Genomic DNA, 23,879 nt, shown 5'->3' on the forward strand with positions numbered 1-23,879 from the left:
ATCCACTCTAAAGGCTCCTTTCTTTCCATCTGCCATGTTCTTTGGTCACTCATCATAGTTATCCACACAGTCCCCTGCTAACACCTCAGTGGGAAAGTTGTTAAGAACCTACCATGTGCCAGACACCGGTAGGTAATTTATAAACTATTTCACTTGGTCCTCACAGCAGCCCTGGGAAGTCATCTGTTAGGATGCTTCAGGATACAAGTCACGGCAGTGCTGCTGGATTGAGCTAGGGATCCCTCATTGAACAAAAGAACCAATGATCTTGGGAACTAGTCCAGTGGTGTGTGACTCAGAGCAGGGCAATCCAGCTGCTGAACGCTACACAAGGACTAAGCTTTGTCCACATTTCCTCCCACTCTGTTCTTACTGTGTTAGCTTCATTCTCTGAGCAGAAGCTTTCATCATAGAGAGATAACTGCTGTGACCCCAGCTATCACTCCAGACATAACATCCAACAATTCACCTGTCATGTTTTAAGATGAAGTATTTTATTTCCTTGAACAACCCTCTCTCATACAGATAGACATACACATATACACACATATCTTATTGACAAGAATTGGATTATGGACCCATCCAAAACAAATCACTGGGAAGGGGAATGGGATTCGAAAATTCCTTTAGGCTAATAAGAATTTCCACCCAAGGCACATGGAGGAGGAAGTGCAGTTCTGAAAAAAAAAAAAAAACAAAAGAAAATCAGGACACCAAGAAAGAAAGCAGGAGTGACTATTAGATTGCAGTCAACACTGTCTACCACACAGGTAATCATTAGCTGCATTTTACATGTTCAGAAAGGTGGAGTAATGACTTAAGGGCACAGCAAGAGGACACGCTAGGATTTGAAACCAGAAATATTTGAATTCAAAGCCCTGGCTCTTTCTACTTTCGGATGCTCTAAGCATTAATTTTGTGAATGGGATGTTCCAAATTCTTGCAGGGACAAGGGAAAGTACAAATAATATACACAAACAATTACATATTATTTTACTGGCAATAAGATTATAAAATTTTCTGGGTACCAGTGGTGCACACCTGTAATACTAGCTACTCAGGAGGAAGAGATCAGAAGGATTGTGATTCAAAGCCAACCCAGGCAAGCAGTTCTTGAGACCCTATCATGAAAAAAACCATTACAAAAAAGGGCTGATGGAGTGGCTCAAGGGATAAAGTCGCTGCTAGTAAGCATGAGGCCCTGAGTTCAAATCCTAGTACCACCAAAAAAGAAGAAAAAGATTATAAAATCTTACATTCAGATTCATTTATTTGACTGGAGCTTATTGAAGACCTTCTAGGTGACTTTGGGGATAGAATTGTAAACCCTAACCTTCAATGAGTCCCCAGTGAGGGAACTGTGTAAACTACGACTCATTGTGATATGTGCACTGAAGCACAGAGCTGGAAAATATTGGAAACCAGCTGCACAGAAAAGGCTAAAACAGCTGGGTTTTGAAGGATGCATAGAAGTTTACTCAAAGATGATGATGGAGAAAACATTCATTCCAGGCAGATAAAAAAGTCCTGCAAAGGCAACTGATCTAAAAGTTTATATTGTGTGTAAGGAACAAAGAGGAATTTAATGTGGTCAGGAAGTAATTGAGGAAGAGGAAAAATAGAAAGAGGAATTGGAGCCAATTTCCCAGGGACCTTGTGTTCCAACTTAAGGAGTTTGTCTTTGTCCTCTGAGGCACCTGGAAGATTTTTAAGCAGGAAAATTTTGAAATTTTGGATGATTTTGAAAACTGGGGACACCTGATGAATCCAAGTGAACACAAGTAGCTAACTTAGAAAGGTGGACCTGCCGCCTTGGATACAAATGTCATGCTCAAGACATTCAGATTCCAGCCTCAGTCAAGAGAAGTCACAAAGAGCAAGAAGGTGTTCTCCCTGAGTCAGCACCATGTCCCACTGTACTAGAACCAACACACCTGAACAGGGATGTGTAGGACCTTCTATAAGTCTGAGAAAACCCACAAAGATAACAAATGACTCCACTAGAAGGTCAATCTTGAGCAAGCACACGGACTCTGAGATTATGATTAAAAGCTAGCATCTATTGAGTACTTCCTGTATTCTAGGCACTTTGTGAAGTACTCTAAATGCATTCATTAATTCTTACAGAAAAGCTGTAAGAAAGCTTTAGGCTACATTATATGAAAGTGCTAGGATTCAAGTGTTGAATGTATGAAAACAGCTGAGGACAGCTGGAGGTGTAGAAACTTGGTACAGGTCACACAGACTCATGAATCAGGACTTGAATCCAGGTCTGTCTGATAAGGACTCTTCAGTCAGGATGGAGAGAAAAGAGGGCTGGGGATGTAGCTTGGTGGTAGAGCGCTTGGCTGGCAAGTGTGAGGCCCTCGGTTCCATCCCCAGTACTAGGATGAGAGAGACAAGAGCCAGAGAGAGAGAGAGACAGAGAGAAGAGATTTTACTGCAGGAACCTTGACAGTGCTACTGACTGATAGTCTTCAAGCTTACAGGGCTGGAAGAGCTGCGTTGCCATATGTACCCGTTACCCCCACCCCCACCCCAGCCTCGGGGATTGTTCCCTACCCACCTGTGATCTTGGGACCCACACAGGATGAAGTGGTCTTCCTGTTGCAGAGTGGCTGTCAGCTCTGCTCTCACCTGGGGCCCCCTATGCAGAATTCTGCCTCTTTTGACCCAGAAAAGAGGCCGAATGGAGCATATTTCTAGGAAACAGGAACCAGCTTTGTTTTTAAGAGCCACATCTGTCTGGCTGGCATGGTCCTTCTTGCCCTTGGGCCTCATGAATAAGCACCTCCCCATAGCTGTCTTGGTTTGAGGTACATATGTTTCTGATCCACACGACTTTGAGTTTGTTTCTGGGTCTTCCTGCATCAGCTCTGGCCTGGGCTGGGGGTTGGCACCAGCCTAGCAACCATAGCCCAAGGACACTTTTGCCCATGACATTGTGCGTTTTGGTGGGGCGGCTGCCTGGCTGGGAGAGTACTGACTCCCTACACTTCTCCATCTGTATTTGGGAGTGTTCTTCAGGCAGCAATTACAAGTGCAGCTAACTGGAGAATGAAGTTCAAATCCTGGAACCCAGCTGTTCTCAGCACATCTCCTGGAGACGGATGCTTTAATTCACAGATGGACAATGATGGCAGATTCGATAATAAAAGACTGAAAGGGGTCAGGAACAGGCAGGCGCACTAAACCACACCTTTGTTTCAGCACTTTTGGATGCTCACAGATCTTTCCGGCACTGTCTGCCCTTTTGCTTGGCTGGATTGCACAAGACCTGGCTGCCCCCAGCACAGCCTTTCTGAAAAACATGTCTAGCCCCCTCGGGAGAAGCTCAACACATAGACGTTCCTTATGCGTTTTCCTGGAAACATTCTATAGCTGCCTGGGAAAGCTTCCAAAAGTTTCGCTGAACCAAAGATAACAATAATAATAATAATAATAATAATAATAATAATAATAATAAAAAAGGAGGTGAGGGGTGAGGGAGGAGAGAAACTTGGCAAATGTTCCTGTTGATTAATGTTCAAAAGAACAGACTTGGATTGTAGGGAAAGGAAAAAGGAAGGATTTTCCAGGTCAATTTAAACATTTGTGCTGCTTTCTCAAAAGGCAGTTTCAAAATAGTTGTCCTCCCCAAAGAGTTTTGTTTTTTTTTTTTTTTTTTGGAATCTACCCAGAGGGCAAAAAACTTACCCTTCCCTCCCCCATCTGGAAAGTTTTCACACCCGAGGCCCCCCGTGCATTCCTGAGCTCTGGCTTTAGAAAGAAGGTCTTTCCCAACCTTCCAACATTCCCTGCCCTCCCTCGCCCTGCTGACCTATACGGAGTTATGCTCACTCCACCCCCAGCAGCTGCATTCCAGCTGTGCAGCTCTTATGAAACATTCAGGAATCCTCTGACTGGGAAGGTAAATGGGGAATGTGTCTAATGACAGCTGAAAGCTGTAAACAGAGAAGGCCAAGGAGCAAGCTTAGGGCGTGCTTTACAATTTTATCCTGCAGCAGAGCCAGCTGTTAATTTACCAAACCAAACCAAACAAAAAATGGATGTAAAGAGGTCTTACAGGTAAAAATGGTGACCAGCTTGATACTGGGAAATGCAAGAAATGAAATTCAAGCAGATTTGGAAAGATTCAAAAATATTTTCATTTACTCATGACCTCTGATCCTTTTAATGAAAGCATAACATCTTGCTCAAAATAAGCCTTTTGGGCTAGGGGTGTACTTGCTTAGCTTGTCCAAGGTCCTGGGTTTTCCATCCCCTAGTATCAAAACAACAACAACAACAAAAAAAAAACAAGCACAGTAAACAGAACCTTAATTTAGGGATTTGCCAGTGGATCTGGACTTTTGCTGTCAAGTTACAGTGGCCTATTGCAAGCAGAAGAGGGGTGACAGTCTCCTAGAAGCTTCTTTGCCCTTCCAAAGATGATGTCTTTGCCTGATGATTCAGATGCAGAGCGGGCCTGGGACACCAACCAGGGTCCTTTTAAGTATGGAGATGGAGCCTTTGGCTCAGCAGGCAGGGCTTAGCAAATGGCTTTTTTAGGCAGCTGAGGCCCTCAGCTGCTGTCAGCACAACTGCCACCAAGCCCCCTGGTTGAGGCAGCAGTGACAGTGATGTCATCTTCTGGGCAGTGTGATGGACATGCAGGTTAATACTGGTCCCCCTCAGTCCCTGCCTTCAGATCAGCAGCAGTGCTGCCCAGCTCCTTGCTTGCTGGTTTGTCCTGGTTCTTGAGAGTCTATGCCTTTTCACTTGCACCATCAGCCACCCAGCCAGATGGCAAAAATTAACTGCCACAGGTATGCTTTCAATCCATGGTGAGGAACCCCATGAAGTACTCTATCAGTTCCCAGTGCCAGAAGTGGGTAAGGACAGGTGGTGGCCTGTGTCTCAGGGGACCACCGGCTATAATGAAAGCCTCTCACCATTTCTTCCTGCTCCTTCGATCCCACTTCAAACACTACCCCATTCTGCTCCCCTTTAACTGCCTCCAGGGCCACCACTGCAGCCTCCACCCCACTGGCCTAACTACCTACTTCCCATCCAGATCTTTTCAGAGTGCAGCAGTCATGGTTGCCATGGAGACTATCCCCCACCCTCAGTAGTACTTTCCTTCCAGGGGCTTTGAGACCCTAGAAGGAAAACACTGGGAAACCCCAAAATGTTCTCCCTCCTGAAAACAATGGCTTCCAGGGTCTGTGCCAGACACACTCATAGCACTTGAAATAGACTCATTGTCCTCTTGCACAACATCCAGGAATTTGGTGGACCTCATCATTTTTCAGGTTACCGATAATGCAAGTTTGGAAAGTGAAACAGGAAGGAACAGGGACTGAAAAAGCTTTTATCCAGCCCACAGCGTTTCTCTCTCCAGATGCAAGATAGGTTTTTCTTTCTGTCTTTTGTCTTTTTTTTTTTTTCCAGCAGTACTTTGGTGGGGTTAAAATTAGCTGGCAGCATTCTGATCACATGCTAGACAACAAAACAAAAGGGAATTGTTCCTTCGGTGGCTTCTGAACTGGCCCAGGACAGACCTTCCTAATCCATGGATTTCTGGGAAGCTGGCCTTTGGGACACTGGTATAGAGGGGCCACACAGTGGCCTCCCCTCTGTGGTCATCGCTGCCGTAACAGAGCAGAGTTCAATGTCAAGGTTGTTTGGGATTGGGGCTTGCCTTGTCTGGGAAGGTGCTCCAGGGCCCCAAACAGCTTTTGCGAATCTTCCCACCAAAGCCAACAAATAAGCAAGTACCACAAAACAGGACACGGGGAGAGAAGAAGGTGAATGTGAGCACCTTTTGGGCAGTTGGCTGCTGCTGGCAGGATTAGAACACACACACACAAACTCTACATCTGAGCAATAGGTTGCAAGTGCTTAGGACAGTCTTTATCTCTGGACCCTGATGACAGGGGCATGTCATGATTTGCTTTGTTCCTGCAGTTTAAAACTGTCACCAGCAGCCCTAGGTTAAAAATATAGCCTCTGATTCACGCACAGTCAGGAAACATGCCTGTGCTCAGTACAGAAACATGTCCGTCAACCTGGGAAAGGAATCACCACCACAAAATATGCTTTTGGCTTGCCAAAGCTTAGCAGCTGTGAGAGCCAAAAACTCAGCTGCCTGGACGTCTGGGGAAGGTGTGGGGTGAGGGGAGGGGAGAGCTTTCTAAAATCACCTGATTTCTGCCTCCAGCTTCAGTTTATTTCCAAGCTAAAACTCATCTCAAAATGTCTCAAGGGCCAACTGCTCCTAAAAAATACCACGTTTTAACACTAACCCTTTGGCTCTGGGCCTGTTTGCAAGGTGAAGCAGATGGCTTTTGCTGATTAATTTATTTATTTGGAAGGGGCTACTTTGGAATCAGGAAATTCCAGCGAGACAGATCGAAGCTGTACTGACCAGAATTGCCGTAACAATCAGCAGCAGACACCCAGAGCGAGGCAGTTTGAAAGAAATTGCAGTTAAGCCTCATGGCTTTCTCCTGTCCATGGCAGCAATACACTTAGGAAGAAATAATAACTACCTCCTTGTTTGTTAGGGTCCACATTCTGTGTTGTTCAGGGTTTATATGAGCTATGGAAGGTCCACAGGCCTCTGATTTGTATCTCAACTTGAATCCTCATTACCAAGACAGAAGCAAACAGCAATCCCTCATCGCCTTAACGCCTAGCACCGAAAGTCCTCTTTAACTCGCACCATTTTTTCAGAGGAAAAGCCTCAGGTGTTAAAAGTACATAATGGTCTGAAAGCTGAAACCCTAAGTAAATAGTGTACTTAAATATATTTAGCAGAAAATAAGGAAAACCACAGGAAAAATATATTCCCTTCCTGGGATGTTAAGGAAGGTTTAGGTCCAGGAAGCCTTCGGAAAATAGCGTGCGCAGAAGGAACCCCCCCCCCGCCCCCCGGTGTAAATAAATCACTAACCCTCTTTGGTTTCCATAGGCCTTGGCAGGAATGGAGTTTTTCATTTTTTCCCCCCATTAAACAGACCACCCGGAGAGCTGGCATTACAGACCTGAAAATATACCAAAATTTGAACACTGTTTTGTTTCTGTACATTGAGTCGGACTGTTTTAAATGGCAGCTTGTACAAAATGAGGGTGAGGAGCGGGGGCAGTCATCCAAGCTGGTGTGCCCTCACACGCAGTCCCCGCAACCGCGTTGTAAATGACAGATCTCTTTCACCTTGGCTCCCCCCCACCCCCCCGTGTCTGCTCTCCGACAGGAACATGCCCTCTGTCTTTGTTGCCCAAGCTGATGTCATGTTCATTCTGAAGCCCACGGTTCTAAGAGCCTCGCTTCCTATGCAATCACATGCCTTCAGAAAGCCCCAGATTTCCTGCAGTCTCGGGGCGGGAGTGAAGGGAAAAGGACAGGCAGCCACTCTCCTCAAGATGGATGCAGCATGATGTAAGCGGCTGGCTAAAATATTTGGCATGCTTGCAGTTTGAAGTTGCCAGCTAAATATTATTAAAAAGATAAAATACATGCAAACTGTGCAGAATGTAGGGCCGCTGTGTTTACATCCGGGTTTTGATGACTCAAAGACTTACACTTGGGCTTGCTGAAAAGCTCTAAGAAAAACACAGCTTTGTGAACGCCTCCAGGGAGAAGGGCTGGGCTGGGGTGGGGGTGCTGATAGTGGAGTGGTGATCCACCCAAGGACAGTGCTCGGGTCTGTGCTCCAGGGGGGCTGACTCTTAGGACCAGAGAAGTGCTCAGTACCAGAGCCGGGAGGGTTAACCTTTTTCCAGAACATTTATTTCACCATCTCACTGGCTAGAGGGAGGAGGGGCGGGCGGGAGAGCCTGCCGCGCTGAGAGGCTGCGGATCACAAGGCCATTCTGATAGCCTCCTGTCCCCATGGCAACTGCAACGGCATTTATCAGTTCCTTCTGCGCACAGGCACCGCAAATCTGCATTGCACATGGCAGGCTTCCAGCATTTCAAATGAAAGAGCACTTTGAACGGCTGCCAAGTTTGGAAGGAGCAGAACTGTCAGGGCTGCTTAAAGCTGGCAGTTTATACTGGGGAGGTTTTCGCTTCCCAGAATCCTCCGGGCTTGGCAGGCTGCCAAGTACTTAGCGGAAGCTAAAAAGTAACTCGCTCCCTCCCTCCCTCCCCTTCCTCCCCCTGCGCTGCGCTCCCCCTCCACACCATTCACCGCAGTGCTCTCAAAATTTTCCACATGTCCTGTGTCACCAGTGCAGACTGTACAATGAGAACCAGAACACCGGCTGCCCACCATCGGGCTTTTCTCAATAATGCGGGGTAGGACAGGCTGGGATCAGACACTGACAGCCTGGTTCCCCTGTATACCTGCCATAGCCCCATAACCACTGGGTGGAAACACTGGTGTGTATGCCTTTTAGCCTTAAAAAAAAAATTGATAAAAACAAAAGCAGCTTCAGAACCATAGGCCCCCTGAGTGCTGGGTGGGGAGGGGTAGAGAATGGGGGTCTGGTGAATGGTTTGGAGTTATATTTAGGGAAGAGAATGGAGATCTTCCAAGCAAATGCAAAAGGTTATCCACAGTCAGCTTTTTCTAAGAGCTGTGGGAACGAGGGTTGTTATTGAGAGCTGAGCTGTTTCTGGAGCTTTCCTTGGATCTCTCAGATGTCATGATGAAAGCTGCAAGGCCACCGGTGTGGAGGGAATTCAGAGATGGTTTTCAATGGAAAGTTTACCAGATAACTTCTGACCGTCATGCAAAGCCCAGAGCACAAGGGCTTCTACTGGCAGAAAGTGGAAATTGGCAGTGTTCACTGTGCTTTTTTTTTTTTTTTTTAATGAAAATCTACACTGAGATCAAGGGCTCAGGCTTTATTTTCCAGCACAAACAGAACGAAAATTGTCTGCTGCTTAGGCAGTTGGATAGAGTTCAGGAAACTATGTCTGGCATTAATTCCAAAGTGGAGGTTTTGGTTCAAGCGAGGCCCATTAATTTCAGTAAACTGTTTTCACTGGTCCAGACCCTGCTGTGCAAGGACTACTTATTATTACCTTTTGCTAACCTGGTGTCTGCAGAGTTGTAAAGCAAAGGGGGGGAAAAATCCAGGGCAGAGGTATCTGTATCTTGGATCAAATGGGTTTTGCACCTTCTCTTTGGGGTTCATGTTTTATAGGGAGTTTTCTAACCCTGGCTTTTATCCTTTTATCAGTGCCAGTCTTTTTTTTTTTTTTTAAATCCATCTTGCAATGAATCAGAAAAAATCCTGATGGAGAGAAATCTGGTGACAGCAAATATCTATCTCTTGCTGCTTCAGAAGGGCACTCCCAGCCAGACAGGAGAATGTTTAGTGTGCCTGTCCTCAGATTCCACACTGCAGGGCCAGGGCAAAGCCCTGACATGATTCACCCTGACAATCGGTCTAAAATCCACCAAGACAGTCAATTTTGGCATTTCTTCTCCCTTAGGAATTTTACAAGCTGCCTTAGAAAAGCACATAAATTACTTCCCCCTCCTTTTATTTTTTCCATGCCTTCTCTCTTCATTCCCCCAACCCCCCAGTCCATCTTGATGTCATTTCAAAAGAAGGATGAAAAGAGGGGATTTGTCAGGCAGTCCAGTTTGAGAGTGTGTCTTCCCAGGCCCCAGCACACACACACACACACACACACACACACACACACACACACACACACACAACCAGCTGAGAATGTTAATCAGAATTAAAAGCCAGTCAGTACTATTAAAGCATCAAACACGAAGAAGGAGGGGGACTTAGAGAAGGAGGGGGAAAATGGGGGTGGGGTAGGGGGAATGAAATATAATGCAATCCTTTGCATTGACTTCCTAAAATAAAGGAGGGGAGGTGTAGCAGTAGCCCCGATTTGGTCAGCTTGCCAATTGTCAAATTTATCAGTCTTTTCTTTTAACTGCCCCCCACCCACCCCACCCCCGCCCCGCCCCAACACTGTCAAGTTTTGTGCTGTTCCCAAGTGTGATTAATCTCTGGCAGAGGCCAGAAACAGGAGTAGGTTTCTTGGCTGCCCATCCTGATAAACAATCTGTTCTTGGGAAGAGTAGGTGAAGGGGGCCGGGGGGGGGGGGGGAGGGGGGAGCGGTAATCTGCAGGCATGGGGCGGGGTGGGGGAGTAGGAGCAGAGCCGAGGGAAGGAGGGGGCAGCCGGGAGGCCCGCCCTCCCGGAAAAATGCTACTGCCTCTCCTTCTAGGAGCGTGGTTTGGGAGTGGGTCAGGTTTCCTGCCCTTAAGAATGTGAGCAGATAGTGGATCCTTTCTTGTTGCCAATCCCCAACGTCCGTGGAACACCGAGGGCCACCGAGGGCTCGGGAAGGGGAGGAGAGCCGAGCCCGCGCGCCCCGCAGCTTCGGACCCATCTCGCCGGCTCAGGGCGGTGCAGACACCCGGCGCGGGTGCACAGGACCTGCTTGCGGCGAAGGGATACCGAGGCAACTGCGGCAAGGCCGGGTGGGGGCGATGGTGGTAGGATGTGTTGTAAAGCGGAACCGGGAAAGTCCGAAGTCATTCAAAACAAAAGGAGAGACTATTTCGAGGCGTCGAGGTCTCTAGGATCGAAACTCCGGAGGCAAGAAAAGCTGGCTATGGATTTTGCAGCGGGTTTATTGTGTGCGCAACCAGGCAGAAAGTTGTAATATGTAAAAGTGGGGAGTGGGAAGAGTGGGCGGTAAAAGGAAATTATCAGTGCCTACCTAGTAGACTGCGCATGGCTGGGGGATGTCACCGAGGAGAGCACAGGGGCACCGAATAAAAGATGATCGGCTACCTTTTGGAAAAGGGACGTAAAAATAGTAATAAATGCGAGAACCCCCCCCACCTTCGCTGAAAAGCAGATCCATTCCTCACCCCTACCTTCCTCCCAGTCCCGACATACACACAGCCCTGGTCTGCCCCGCATCCAACAAGCCAGAGCCAGGCTCGCTTTCCTTTGCATTTAATTACATGAAAATGCTGAACAAAAACCTGTAATTACACCCTTAGTCCCTGCCACTTAGGCCCTGCACACTTCCTGCCTAGTTTTGTTTTTTAAAGAGGAGGTCATTGCCTCTTTCTTTCCAAATTGGCCAAAACAAAAAAGTAAAAGCCCCAAATAAATCCAACAGCTCTGAGCTTCCCCATCACCATTGGGGGCTGGGAAGGGGAAGCCCTTTTCTCTCCAAGAGAGAAGACAGCAGTCTTAACCTGTGCTATTGTCTTGCTCCAGCTCCTAGGCCAAGAGGCACTCAGCTGATTTGTCTGTCACCCTAGAAGACAGAGATACTAAACAGGTCACCCAGACAAAACCCTCCAAGGGCAAGATAGCATGGACAGGGTGTAGCATAAGGTCTTGTTTTCCACCGATTTCACCTGGAAGGACTCAGTGCCAAAAAGACATTTATGTCAGTACTGACCTTTCTACAGCCCTAGGCATTTCAGTGAGCCCCTGCAGTAAAGAGAACAGGATTTAAGATGGACATTTGACAGGTGAGGAGAGAAGGCCTAGGGAGAATAAATAGATTGCTCCAACTCAGTCACGTGGCTGGTGGGAGTGTTGAACAAGCACAGTCTCTCACGGCTTTGGGGATATTGCATCAGAAAACTAGGACACCTAAAAGGAAATGGAAGCTTCTAGATTCTGAGCTGGAGCTAGTCCTGCTTGATTCATCATTAGATCTCTAGCACTGAGATAGAAAGTGCTCTGTGAAGGCTGGGGATATAGTTCAATGGTAGAGTGCTTGCCTAGCATACTGGAGACCATGGGTTCAACACCCAACCCACAGCAAAAAAAAAAAAAAAAATCTATTGAAGGTAACTGAATAAATGCCAATGGAAGGGCACAAGTTAAGGAGTTGCCATCTGGCAGCCAAGTTTTGAAAGAAGCCACAAAGAGAACAGTTTCACACCCACTAGGGACCCATGGAGCTTACCTCCTTTGGTTCTGGCTAGAGAGGGAAGTTCAGGTTAAAGCAGGGTGTCTTCCAGATGTTTAAGAGTTGGGGATCACATTGTCCCTGCCTTTCTGGCTCCAGTGATACCTAGGCCAGGTTTGATGGTCAGGCTATGTGCCTCTCCTTGAAGGAGATCAACTGCTTGCCATGGTGGCCCCCCAACCCAGGTGCAGGGTGGACTGAAATGGGTGGGTGCCACAGTCAGTGTGATCTGTAACTTAGGTCACTTGTTACTTGGGTGATAGGAGTTTATGTCTGGAGGCACCTTCCACTGTTAAATGCTTGCCTTTCATTTTCTCCTTCCCTGTCCTGGTTCAGCTTGGGGTCTGCCTCATGTGTGTACTTTTAAAAGCAGCTGAATTGATGAGAGCTACTCTGGTGGTTCCTAATCACTTCAATGAGTTCTAGTGTAGTGCTTCAGATTTTCCTGTCACCCAAGAAGAGAGAGAGAGAGGTCTCAGGAGATACCAGGGGAACATGATTACAGTTTTGCTCAAAGCTGGATGGTGGCTGATTTTAACTAAAGTAACTGGTGCTAATTTATGTATAACCTTGCACCTACTAAGACAGTAGTGGCATGAACTTGTAAATTCTTGTGGACAGAGGGATTTTACTTTCTTGAGGTTTTTTAGAAGCATCTGGAACCTCCCAAAAGGTTAAAGAAAGAAAGAATGCCAGGTTTACAGCAGGAGAAACCATTTCTGGTAATTCTGGCTCTGCTTTGCTCACCTGTACGAGAGACTGATGAAAGTAATCCCTACCTCACAGGTTGGTGTGGGGATTTGTGAGATTTCTGGGAATGCACTTCTAAATCCTAGACAAGTGTCGTTTTATTGTTAATAGTCTCTGACACTTTATTAAGCACATTATAATATTGCATCTTCCACATAGACCAATGAGGCAAAGGAGACAGCGCAATTATTCCTTTTACTGGAAGAAACCGAAGTGTAAGTGATTTGTTCAAGGTCACACTGCTATTTAAGGTCAGCAAAGTCCAAGTTGAACAACATAATGTAAATATGTACCCACCCCCTTCCTCTCTCCGGAGTTGGGTTTCAGGTTGAACTACCCAGCTCCAACAAATCAAAATACTTGAAAGTGCTGGTCAACCAGGAAAAGCAGCGATAGCTGCCTGCATGTCCTAGACGTGACCCAGGGATAGTGAGGCCCTGGGAGGGGCTTCCCGTTCTGAGGCCCCGCCTTCTGGCGGCCCTGGCAGGAAAGTGCTGGCGGCAACGGGTCTCCCTAGCCGGGCGGTGGAAATCCCCAGCTCAGTGCAGGCAGGTGGGAGCCTCCCTGTTGAGGCCCGGGCGGGTGCAGGGTGGAGTGGAGGGTCCAAGGGTATCGCACCTGTGGCTTTGACGGCCCCCGCCGGCCAGGATCCCCGTCTACTGTCACCATCCCTCTTATTGGGGTTGAGTATTTGTTTTAACCCAACCAGGTCAGTGAATAGCACCCTTGTCAGGCGCTTCCTCCCTTTTTCCCTTTAGGCCTGCTTCTTGGGCAGCTCATTTCAGGGTTCTTTTATTTTTGGAACTAAAAAAACACCAGTTTTTGCTGAGGACAGCGCTGGGCTCCCCCGGTGCCCTGGCACGCTGGCAAGGAGAGGAAGCCCGGAGGAGGCAGGAACCAGACGCGACTCCCCCAGCCTTTCCCCGCCCCTCCAGGAAAAACGCAACCAGAGATCAGATCGTTCTCATCGGCCACCTTCCCAGCACCAACCACTATGCCCGCCCTCATTGTCCTTCTACCCAATTTTGCACAGAGCCCGGGGCTGGGCAGGTCCCAGCCGGCGGCGCAAGCTCGGCTCCCCGGGGCTTCTCAGCGAATCACGTTGTTCCTGGGATTTCACGCTCGAGTGGCTCTTGCGTAACCCTGTGCCCTGGCCTAACCTAATACTTTCTTTTTTTTTAATACCAGGATTAATCCTTTGGGGAAAGGCAAATACTTCCGCCACGGAATAAATGTGTAAATCACTCTGCAGTCTCTATTCTCCCAATGTCCACAGTTCTGCAAGACTCTGCTCAGGCTGCGCCCCTGAGGTTTCTGACTCGCAGGGATCTGGGCCTTGGAGAGGCCAGAGGAGGGTCCAACCCAGCCATTTGTTTTCATCTACTCCGAGACTGTTCTCCCAGACCAAAGAACCCAGCTTTGCTTACGGCCTGGCTGAGCGTTACCAAAAAAGGCTTTTCTCTCGCCGGAGCGCTTGGCGGCGCGCGTTGCAGCCGGGTGACGCGAGGTTCAGCCTCGGTCTCCCGAGCCAGCTGGCTGCAAGGCTGCCAGGCCAAGAGCACCCCTATCCCTGCCCCATCTCTACCACGAAAACGTAGGGGGCAGAGGAGGATGGGAGCGTGCAGAGAGCTTCCTAGTGCATAGGCTCCTGGCAACCTTCTCATTCCTAACATTAGGCTTGCTCCGGAAAGGCCAAGTGGAATGCTGACCTTTTGCTCTAGTTTAGAGCTGGGGTTCTCCGAGGATGCTAGCTCTGATGGCAAGCTAGGGGAGATAGCCAGTTCGAAGGAACTTTGGGGAGACAGTGCTGGCATTTTGTGCTCTGCTTTGATAGTCTTTGTAATCCCTGGGACCACAGCACCAGTGCTGTCTCTGTGACCTTGTGTGTTAGGCTGAGCCCCCTCCCAATTCCTTCCCACGTGGCCACAGTATATTGATGCAAGGGAGGAGGTAGGGAGAACCTCATCTCCAAAATATTGGAGCTCCTGCCTCTTGCAATCTCACACATTCCCAAACAGGGCCATGTCAGACAAGCAGTTAAGAAGCGATTTATCACCATAAACGGAGGTGATTCATGGGGGTGGGGGGGAGGTGTTATGGAGAGTTGTGCTTTTGAAATACAAGGATTATGAAACTGTAGGCTGCAATGGAAGTCTGCAAATGCACACTGATTTCTAATTCAGTGTGTTTGAAGATCCACCAGTGTGTGTTTGTCTGTGTGTGTGTGTGTGTGTGTGTGTGTATCCTTCCTTTAGTAACAGTGAAGACAGAGACAGAAAGGGAGATGGAGACATATGTGTGTGCATATCAAACATAACGCTATGTCACAGAATCCAACTTGCTTTTTCTAGCTGCCTGGCCAGAGGGTTGTGGCTAAGTGGCTATTTCTCCAGGATTTTTGGTGTAAAAAGGGAAGGACTGAATAAATAACGTAAAGAAATGGGTCAACCAGTCAAGCCAAAGCTCAGGAGCCCCAGGCTGGCAGGGATGTCAAGTCATTTCCCAGCCCTGTGTTTGAGTCACTCCAGGGTAGTTGTGGTGTGGGGAGGACTGAAGTCTAAGAGGGTGAGGCAGTGCTCTGGGAGCAGTTCTCTGCAGAGGAATTGTTGTTGTGAGCCAGCCGGCCAGGCAAAGTTTATTACTGCCCTGGAGCGCATAGTGAGCTCACTGTTTTGCAAAAACAAAAATTGCGCTGCTCTGAGATGAAAGAGAGGCTCCCTAAGGACTCTTCCTTCTCTCTTTCTCCCTGTCCTTAGAAACTCCACTTTCCTCTGCACTTGAGGCCTCAAAATGAGTGTAAGGTCAGGATGCCGGGGAGTTCTGGATAGGGGAACAGGTTCTGGAGGTCAAATGTCAAAGTAAAAACAACAAGTATTTATTGTTACTTCAACTGAACTTTATTACAATAGTAGTAATGACAGTGATAATAAGAATAATGATTCTATGTCTTACGTACTTTTATAAAGTATTTTCATATGTTAACACTGACACTAGTATCGATACTAATAATAACAACACTTACTGTCAGCTTCCTGTGCATCCAACATTGTGCTCCATATACTATATAGTGTATTTATGTTACAGTCTGGCTGTGGCAGATCCACTTCTGTACAGAGAAGAATTCGTAGCACAATCTGGGAGGCTGGAGGTTGGTTAGGAAGGTACATTTGCATAGCATTTACATATGAGATTGTATGTAACAAAGAATACAGATGATAGAAATTTTGAGCACCTCAAACTACCCCTGGGAGTCCAAGCTAGTGAAAGCCACCTCTCAAATCAGATTAACTGGCTTTAGATCCCAGCCCAGTTCCAACTGCTGAGAGCAAGTTATTTAACCTCTTTACTTTCCTAACATATAAAGTGGAATTAATGGGATCTATCTGGTAGATAATAATAAAGGTTTCATATAGACAATACTCCTTAATATTATATGTCTATGCTATAATGTAGAGGATATTAAGGGCAATGCAAATAAACCACCTTGCACAGTGTCTGGCCCACAAGTACTTCTTACTACGACAAACTGAAGGCTCAAGCAACCCTAATTAGTTGCAAGCTATCATTCCATTTTACAGAAGAAAACAGAGGCTATATAAGTAGCTCAAGTTGCAAAGCCCCTTAAGTGACAGGAAATTCCAATCCCGTGGGCAGAACCCAATCCCATTATGCTGTATCCCCTCCTCCAGCCTTCCCCCCCGGGATTATCTCCATTTTCATGAGATTAGAAGAACGAGCTGAAATGCCCCAACCAGCGCTACAACCAACATACCTGTTCCTCAATGAGCAAAAATGATGAGCCGTGATCTTTTAAGAGAAAAAAAAAAATCATGGCCTTGCACAGCGTTCTGGAGCCGTGTGGCATGAAATCACAGCATGTGAGAAAGAATTTTCAAAACTGCGGCTGTGCTGTACAAAAAACTATCAATATTATTAAATGCTGCCACCAGCTTTTATGAAACCCAGAAAACCACTCACCTGTTTGGCCTCTCCAGCACCTCCCCCTCCAGGCGCTCAACTGCAGCTGTGCGCAGCCAGTTGACTGGCCTCCGGGTGCTCGTAGCTTCTTTAGACGTTCAGTCAAAATTTCTAAGAGTTCGGCCAGGGGGAGGGGGTGGCTCACCCTGAATTCATTTAGTTAGCCATCGTTGAAGCTCTACCTCCTAGACCAAGGCACAAAAACAAATCTAAAAGGCAGTTTCTGGAAGATTGGAAAACAGCTAAATTTTGCAGGTGCTTGGACATCAATGGTGGCAAGGAATGTAACACCCATGGGGGCTGGGAGCTTTGATCGTAGATAAAATGGGTAAGACCTTGCAGGAAATTCACAGCGAAAATCCTGAGACAGGACATTTAAATTCATTGCCTGGGGTGGGGTGGGAAACGGGAATAGGAAACGACGCTCGTGGCTCCTAAAAGCGTTTTTACTTGGGAAAGCCGGGCAGGAAAAGGAAAGGTCATAGTCTGTTTCCACACACTGCTTCCCCCCCGCCCCGCCCCACTCCTGGACTTCCAGCATTAGCTCTCCCAGCCTCAGCTGTTGTACACACACGGTGAGGGGGGAGGGGAGGGCGGAGGCGCGGAGGAGGGGCTGGCTGGGAGGAATCTGGGCATCCTGCCGCGCATGCGCCTTTCCCGAGCAACAAGTGGGCTCCACAGACAGAGGAAGTGTAAAGGGGGGTCGGAGGGGGACTGGTGCAGAGCATGGTGGTGACGTCAGCGCTCCGCCCGGGCGGCATCCCGCGCGGCCAAGCCGGGGACAGCGCGAGCCGCAGCCGGAGCAGGAGCGCCGAGACGCGCCTCCGGAACGTAGAGTAACAATCACAACCCCACATTCCGGGCGAGCGCGAGCGGGAAGGGATGCGACTCAGGTTGAGGCGCCGTGCGAGCGCCCTGCAGCCAACGTGAGCGCCGCCAACCTCGGCGGCCCGGGAGCCCGCCACGCCAGGGGGCGGCGGGAGCCTGTGTGCGTGCGCTCCTCTCCTCGGCTCCGCTCCCGTGCGTCCAGGAAGCGGTGGCCGCAGCGGCTGCCTCCGGCGTGCAAACCCGCCGCCGCCGCCGCCAGCGGAACGGCAGACGCTGCGGAGGGGAAAGCTACTCTCCGGCTGCCACCCCCTCCCCCAGCCCTCCGGGGAAGCATCGGTTTCGGCAAGATTGAACCCGGGCGCTGGGTGACATTACCAGCCCTCGCCCCAGGGTGCCTGGCGGGGAGAGGACGCAGCTCCTTGGGGGGCTCCCTGGGGAAAGGAAGAAGCCCCCTTCGAGCGTCCACGCGCCAGCCACTCCGGGGAGGGGGCCAAGAGGCAACGACGGCCAGCACCCTAGCCCCCTCCCCCCGGACCCGGAGCTTCCAGCCCCGATTTGCGGCACCAGGAAGAAGGCGTCTGAGCTCCACTCCCAACAAGACAGCCGCAGTAGGAGGTGGGGGCGAGGAGCGGGCTGAACCCGTCCGCCGCTCAGGCGGTGGAGCCCCCGCGGAGAGGCGCTGCGCCGGCGGTGGAGACTCGCGCTCCCTCCAGCCCCTGGGGCAGAACTTTCTCGCCCCCCCCTCCTTCCTCCCCCGCAGCCAGACTCCCTGCACAGCCAGCTAGTCCTCCCGGAGGAGAAGGCACCTCGGAGACAGCCCGGGCGGGGGCCTACCTTCCCCAGGGCTGGCATCATGTCCGCGGCGCAGGTGTCCTCGTCCCGGAGACAATCTTGCTACCTGTGCGACCTGCCTCGCATGCCCTGGGCCATGATCTGGGACTTCTCCGAACCCGTATGCCGCGGTTGTGTCAACTATGAAGGCGCGGATCGCATAGAGTTCGTGATCGAGACCGCGCGCCAGCTGAAGCGGGCGCATGGCTGCTTCCAGGACGGCCGCTCCCCCGGGCCGCCGCCGCCCGTCGGGGTCAAGACAGTGGCCTTGTCGGCAAAGGAAGCGGCGGCAGCAGCAGCGGCCGCCGCACAGCAACAGCAGCAACAGCAGCAGCAGCAGCAGCAGCAGCAACAGCAGCAGCAGCAACAACTCAACCACGTCGATGGTTCCAGCAAGCCTGCGGTGCTGGCGGCCCCGTCCGGCTTGGATCGCTACAGCCTGACCGCAGCCGCCGCAGCCGCAGCCGCCGCCGCCGCCGCCGTGGAACAGCGCAGCCGTTTCGAGTACCCGCCACCGCCGGTGAGTCTGGGGAGCAGCAGCCACGCCGCGCGGTTGCCCAACGGCCTGGGGGGCCCAAATGGCTTCCCCAAGCCAGCACCTGAGGAAGGGCCCCCGGAACTGAACCGCCAAAGCCCCAACTCATCTTCAGCTGCCGCGTCGGTGGCGTCCCGCCGTGGGACGCACAGTGGGCTGGTGACCGGGCTGCCCAACCCGGGAGGTGGCGGAGGCCCGCAGCTCACGGTGCCCCCCAACTTGCTGCCGCAGACGCTGCTTAACGGCCCAGCCAGTGCGGCGGTGCTGCCCCCACCCCCGCCCCACGGGCTGAGCAGTCGCGGGCCCCCAACGCCCGCGCCGCCAGGGGCTCCCGGGGGCCCTGCCTGTCTCGGGGGTGCTCCGGGCGTATCGGCCGCGGCGTCTTCGGCGTCGTCTTCGACCTCGTCGTCTGTGGCGGAGGTGGGCGTGGGTGCTGGTGGCAAGAGGCCGGGCTCCGTGTCCAGCACAGACCAGGAGCGCGAGTTGAAGGAGAAGCAACGCAACGCCGAGGCCCTGGCGGAGCTGAGCGAGAGCCTGCGTAATCGTGCCGAGGAGTGGGCCAGCAAGCCCAAGATGGTCCGCGACACGCTGCTCACGCTCGCTGGCTGCACCCCCTACGAGGTGCGTTTTAAGAAGGACCACTCGCTGCTGGGCCGCGTCTTTGCTTTCGATGCCGTCTCCAAACCCGGCATGGACTACGAGTTGAAGCTGTTCATTGAGTATCCCACAGGCTCGGGCAACGTGTACTCCAGCGCGTCTGGGGTGGCCAAGCAGATGTACCAAGACTGCATGAAGGACTTCGGCCGGGGCCTCTCCTCTGGCTTCAAGTACTTGGAATACGAGAAGAAGCATGGCTCCGGGGACTGGCGCCTGCTAGGGGACCTGCTGCCAGAGGCTGTGCGCTTCTTCAAGGAGGGCGTGCCTGGGGCGGACATGCTGCCCCAGCCATACCTGGACGCCAGCTGCCCCATGCTGCCTACGGCGCTGGTGAGCCTCAGCCGCGCCCCCAGTGCACCTCCGGGGACCGGGCCTCTGCCGCCCGCCGCACCTTCGGGCCGGGGTGCAGCCGCCAGCCTGCGCAAGAGGAAGGCGTCCCCTGAACCCCCGGACTCGGCTGAGGGCGCGCTGAAACTGGGCGAGGAACAGCAGAGGCAGCAGTGGATGGCCAACCAGAGCGAGGCCCTGAAGCTCACCATGTCGGCCGGGGGCTTTGCGACACCAGGGCACGCGGCAGGGGGGCCGCCCCCACCGCCCCCATCCCTGGGACCCCATTCCAATCGGACCACCCCGCCTGAGTCAGCCCCCCAGAACGGTCCGTCCCCTATGGCCGCCCTCATGTCGGTGGCAGACACTCTGGGCACGGCGCACTCGCCCAAGGACGGCAGTTCGGTGCACTCTACAACTGCGTCCGCGAGACGCAACAGCAGCAGCCCAGTGTCGCCTGCCTCCGTGCCGGGGCAGCGTCGCTTGGCATCACGCAACGGGGACCTGAATTTACAGGTGGCGCCCCCGCCGCCTAGCGCCCACCCGGGCATGGACCAAGTGCACCCCCAAAACATTCCGGATTCCCCCATGGCCAACAGCGGACCCCTCTGCTGTACCATTTGCCACGAACGTTTGGAGGACACGCATTTCGTTCAGTGCCCATCAGTCCCTAGCCACAAATTCTGCTTCCCTTGTTCTAGAGAGAGTATCAAGGCCCAGGGGGCCACTGGTGAGGTGTATTGCCCCAGCGGAGAGAAATGCCCCCTAGTCGGGTCGAATGTACCTTGGGCCTTCATGCAGGGCGAAATCGCGACTATCTTAGCTGGGGATGTTAAAGTGAAAAAGGAGAGAGACCCTTGAACCACAGGGCAGCCACCTCCTTTGCCCTAGACCAGCTCCTCTCCAGTCCTGAGGGCACCTCCCCCACCCCTCCCCCTTCCCCTCCCTCTCCCCCAAGATGTAGAATTGTGAATATAACAAACTGCAAAAAGTTAGTCTTATGTATAGACATTATTTTCGTCGTATGTTTCTATATTTTGGAACAAAGGTATGTAACTTCTTCATTTGAAGGATAAGCTGGTTTGTGTTAAGCAGTATAATATTGGTTGGGTCATTTGCATCGCATTCGGTTAGCATTTATTTGGTGGCAGAATGTTTGCCTAGGTACAGAATTAATAGCCCTTAGCAACGACTGCTGCTGGTGTGTATTTTTGTAAATGTTATGCACTCTCTGAAAGGAAAAACACACAAAAGAAAAAGACTTTTTTTGTTTTGCCAAGGCCAGTGTTGCTGCCTAAAAAAAATGATGATGCTATAAAATGGTGAAAGCTTCTTTCTAAACAGCCCCAAGTGTTGAAGTCTTCACTTTATTTTGTGTTCTGTTTTGTTTTCCTGTTTTGTTTGCAAAATGGTAAGGGGGTGTTGGGGGTGGGTGGGGTGTTTTTTGTTGCAAGTTTGTGAGGGAAAATGTTTTGGTTTGTTTCTACTGACCTGAATGTGTTGGGTGTTGTTTTGTTTTTGCTTTGTTGATGCACGGATGCTTTTGAACAGTAGAGCGAAATGCTAGACATGGAGAACCTGCTCTGTTTGTCCTTTATACATTTCTGTAGTTAACAGAACACTGTAATGTGCCTTGGAGCTTAGTAACTTGTAATAAATTCAATTGATATTAATTCTGCTCGAGTCAGCAAGTTTGTCTTTCTAGGGCTGAGGCCACACAACTTCCAACTCCAAGACACCGCCCTACCTCCATCACAGATGGGGAATGCTAGTCCCTTTGAAAGCTCCCAGAGCTGGCAAGTGAGGAAGGCCCTGTGCTGCCTGGCTGCCCCTCTCTCTGGGCACCAGACTATTTACATTCACCTCTTGGAGGGGAGGCGACAGGTGCTGACTAAGCAATTTCTGTTACTCTTCATCATCTCTATCTCCACCCCTCCCATGTGGGGCCCAGCTGCAAATGACATTGTCAGGAATGCTTTTTGGTGTCTCGCCCTGGGGCCATGAGTATGTTCTGCCCAATGCAGATGAAACTGGGAGTGGGGAGGGTGAATCTAGAAAATAAGGTGCTTTGCCTTTTACATATGGCAAAACTCACTGTTATTGCACATTTAAAGCAAGAATGCCACAGAGCTGAGAGCCATCAGTGGGGACAGGGAAGGGTGTGAGCCTGCAGAGTCCCAGGAGTACCCAACTGATGCTTTGGAAAAGCAGTTTTCACCTCATTCATTACAAGCCCCCCCTCCCTTTGAGTACTTCTAAAGGCAGAACACACAGCTGATCAGAGTAGGTTTGGGGGATGCGGGAGGAGCTAGAAAGAAACCTAAACCCAGTTCCTGAAGCGAGGTTTACTTACACACCAAATAAAATACATTCTACTGGTGAAGAAATGCAATTCTTGTAATCAACTTTCGGGCGTTTCATTTGTGAAGTGTAGACTGGCAGGGAAGGGGACAGAGGACTAAAATGCCCTTTAGAGCTCAGAGCCCAGTGATGACACCAGACCGGAGACCTCCCAGAGCTAGGGGAAGGCAAATTAAACCTGGTTTGAACCTTGCACTTTCCTGCTGGCGAGTGGAAGAAGACTAGAAAACGGGAGGGAGGAAGCAAAACAAAACATAAGCGAGCCTATCTGAAATTCATTCCTGGCCACACCCCATTCCTGGGCGGGGCGAGCTGGGCTTGGACCATCCCAGCGGAGGCTGGAGGAGCAAGTCAAGAAACTTGGCCGCTTCACCCGACTGGGGTGGAAGAAGGAGCGGGAGGACAGGGAGGTGGGTATGGGCGCAGGCACGTTTGAAGCAAACAAATCACCGGTTAGCCCTGAACACCGGTGTGGAGGTTGGGTTGATGTTGGGACTTGCTGTTAATAACACCTTTTGGTTTCTGTTCTGCTTTTGCCACCATTATGAAGTGGTGGAAACCAGGAACCTGTGTGCCTGTGAGGGGTGTGTGGTGTGGGTTTGGAAATGTGCACACATGACAGTACTGATGGATCTGCTGCAGCCTCTTAATTCTCGTCCATGGAGGTGCCTGTCTCACCTCTTTAAGAATCTCCCCACATATAAATAGATATTCATTGGTGTCAGCTTCCTGCAAATGTGTCCTTGCATTTTCATCGGCTGCCAAGTGTTGTATCGGTGCTTATGAGTCATGAAACCTATTTTCATCCTCAGGGGTAATTAACTTGGGGGTGGTAATGCATAGCAGACTGGAGGAAGAGTTAATTCCAAAACCCATCCTCGCCTGGCTACCAATCACATATTTCACTTAAAGGTCTGGTTTGGCTTTTCTCATAAGCTCATTAATAAAAACCAAGCATGTTTTGCTTCAAAGATCCTCTAAAGTGCTCTCAACCCCCACTCCCAATGCACATACTCTTGAAATGGGTAAGGCTCAGCAGCCCGAGAAGAGTGTCGCGGGTGTAATTTGGCCACCGCTGAAGGAAGGCACGCATATGGGTTTAGATGTGTGGATTAACTGTCTGGGTGTGGACCCTATGAGTAGTGTCTGGTGGCTCCAACTGGAACCTGCCCTGTTATCTGCTTCTGTGTGCACATTGGCTCCTGCCTGCCTGCAACTGTCTCCTCATTGCTTTAGTATTATGTTCTGGACTCTTAGGATTACAAGACCCTTGATTACTGGTGCACATAGGTAGGCGAGGGGCCTATCATTAAGAACTGAGCACAGTATAGTTTTCTCCCTTCTTGTTGCCAGGTGCTATTATTAGCAGGAGGAGCAGTAGCTGTAATAATGAGGCATCTAGCAAGGAGGCCAGTTTGGTTTCACTTAAGGAAGCCCTGAGGAGGAGGGAGCAGGAGGGAGAGAGTGGTTGGGGTGAATTATAATGGTGCAGTTAATTAAAGTTTACCTAGCCAGGGGCCATTTGTTAAATGGTGGCTCTCCCATTTTGGGGGGGGTGGGGTGGAGGGAAAGTCATGTGACCTTATCTTCTTCACTGGACCCATTCAGCTGCTAAGTCTTCAGCTAAATTCTCCCTCCTTGAAGTGTTCCATGTTGGATACCTAGGAAGTATTCTTCTGTGGCATCTTATGGGTCTCAGAGATTCA

General features: G+C 50.3%; 1 protein-coding gene and 1 long non-coding RNA gene across 2 annotated transcripts in view; one reads left to right on the forward strand and one right to left on the reverse strand.

Annotated features, from left to right (window-relative positions):
• Positions 1-507: 507 nt before the first annotated feature.
• Positions 508-23,879, reverse strand: part of LOC141421518 (uncharacterized) — a 76,350-nt gene continuing 52,978 nt past the window's right edge. Inside the window, exon 3 of the long non-coding RNA XR_012446081.1 lies at positions 508-677. This is a non-coding gene — a long non-coding RNA (uncharacterized lncRNA). The remainder of the gene's footprint in view (positions 678-23,879) is intronic.
• Positions 18,246-21,485, forward strand: Irf2bpl (interferon regulatory factor 2 binding protein like). The gene has a single exon (XM_020183768.2). It carries the CDS (start codon positions 18,316-18,318, stop codon positions 20,671-20,673), a length of 2,358 nt encoding a protein of 785 aa, XP_020039357.1. The 5' UTR covers positions 18,246-18,315; the 3' UTR covers positions 20,674-21,485.

The sequence above is a fragment of the Castor canadensis genome, chromosome 3 (genome assembly GCF_047511655.1).
Source record: "Castor canadensis chromosome 3, mCasCan1.hap1v2, whole genome shotgun sequence".
Lineage (NCBI taxonomy): Eukaryota > Metazoa > Chordata > Mammalia > Rodentia > Castoridae > Castor > Castor canadensis.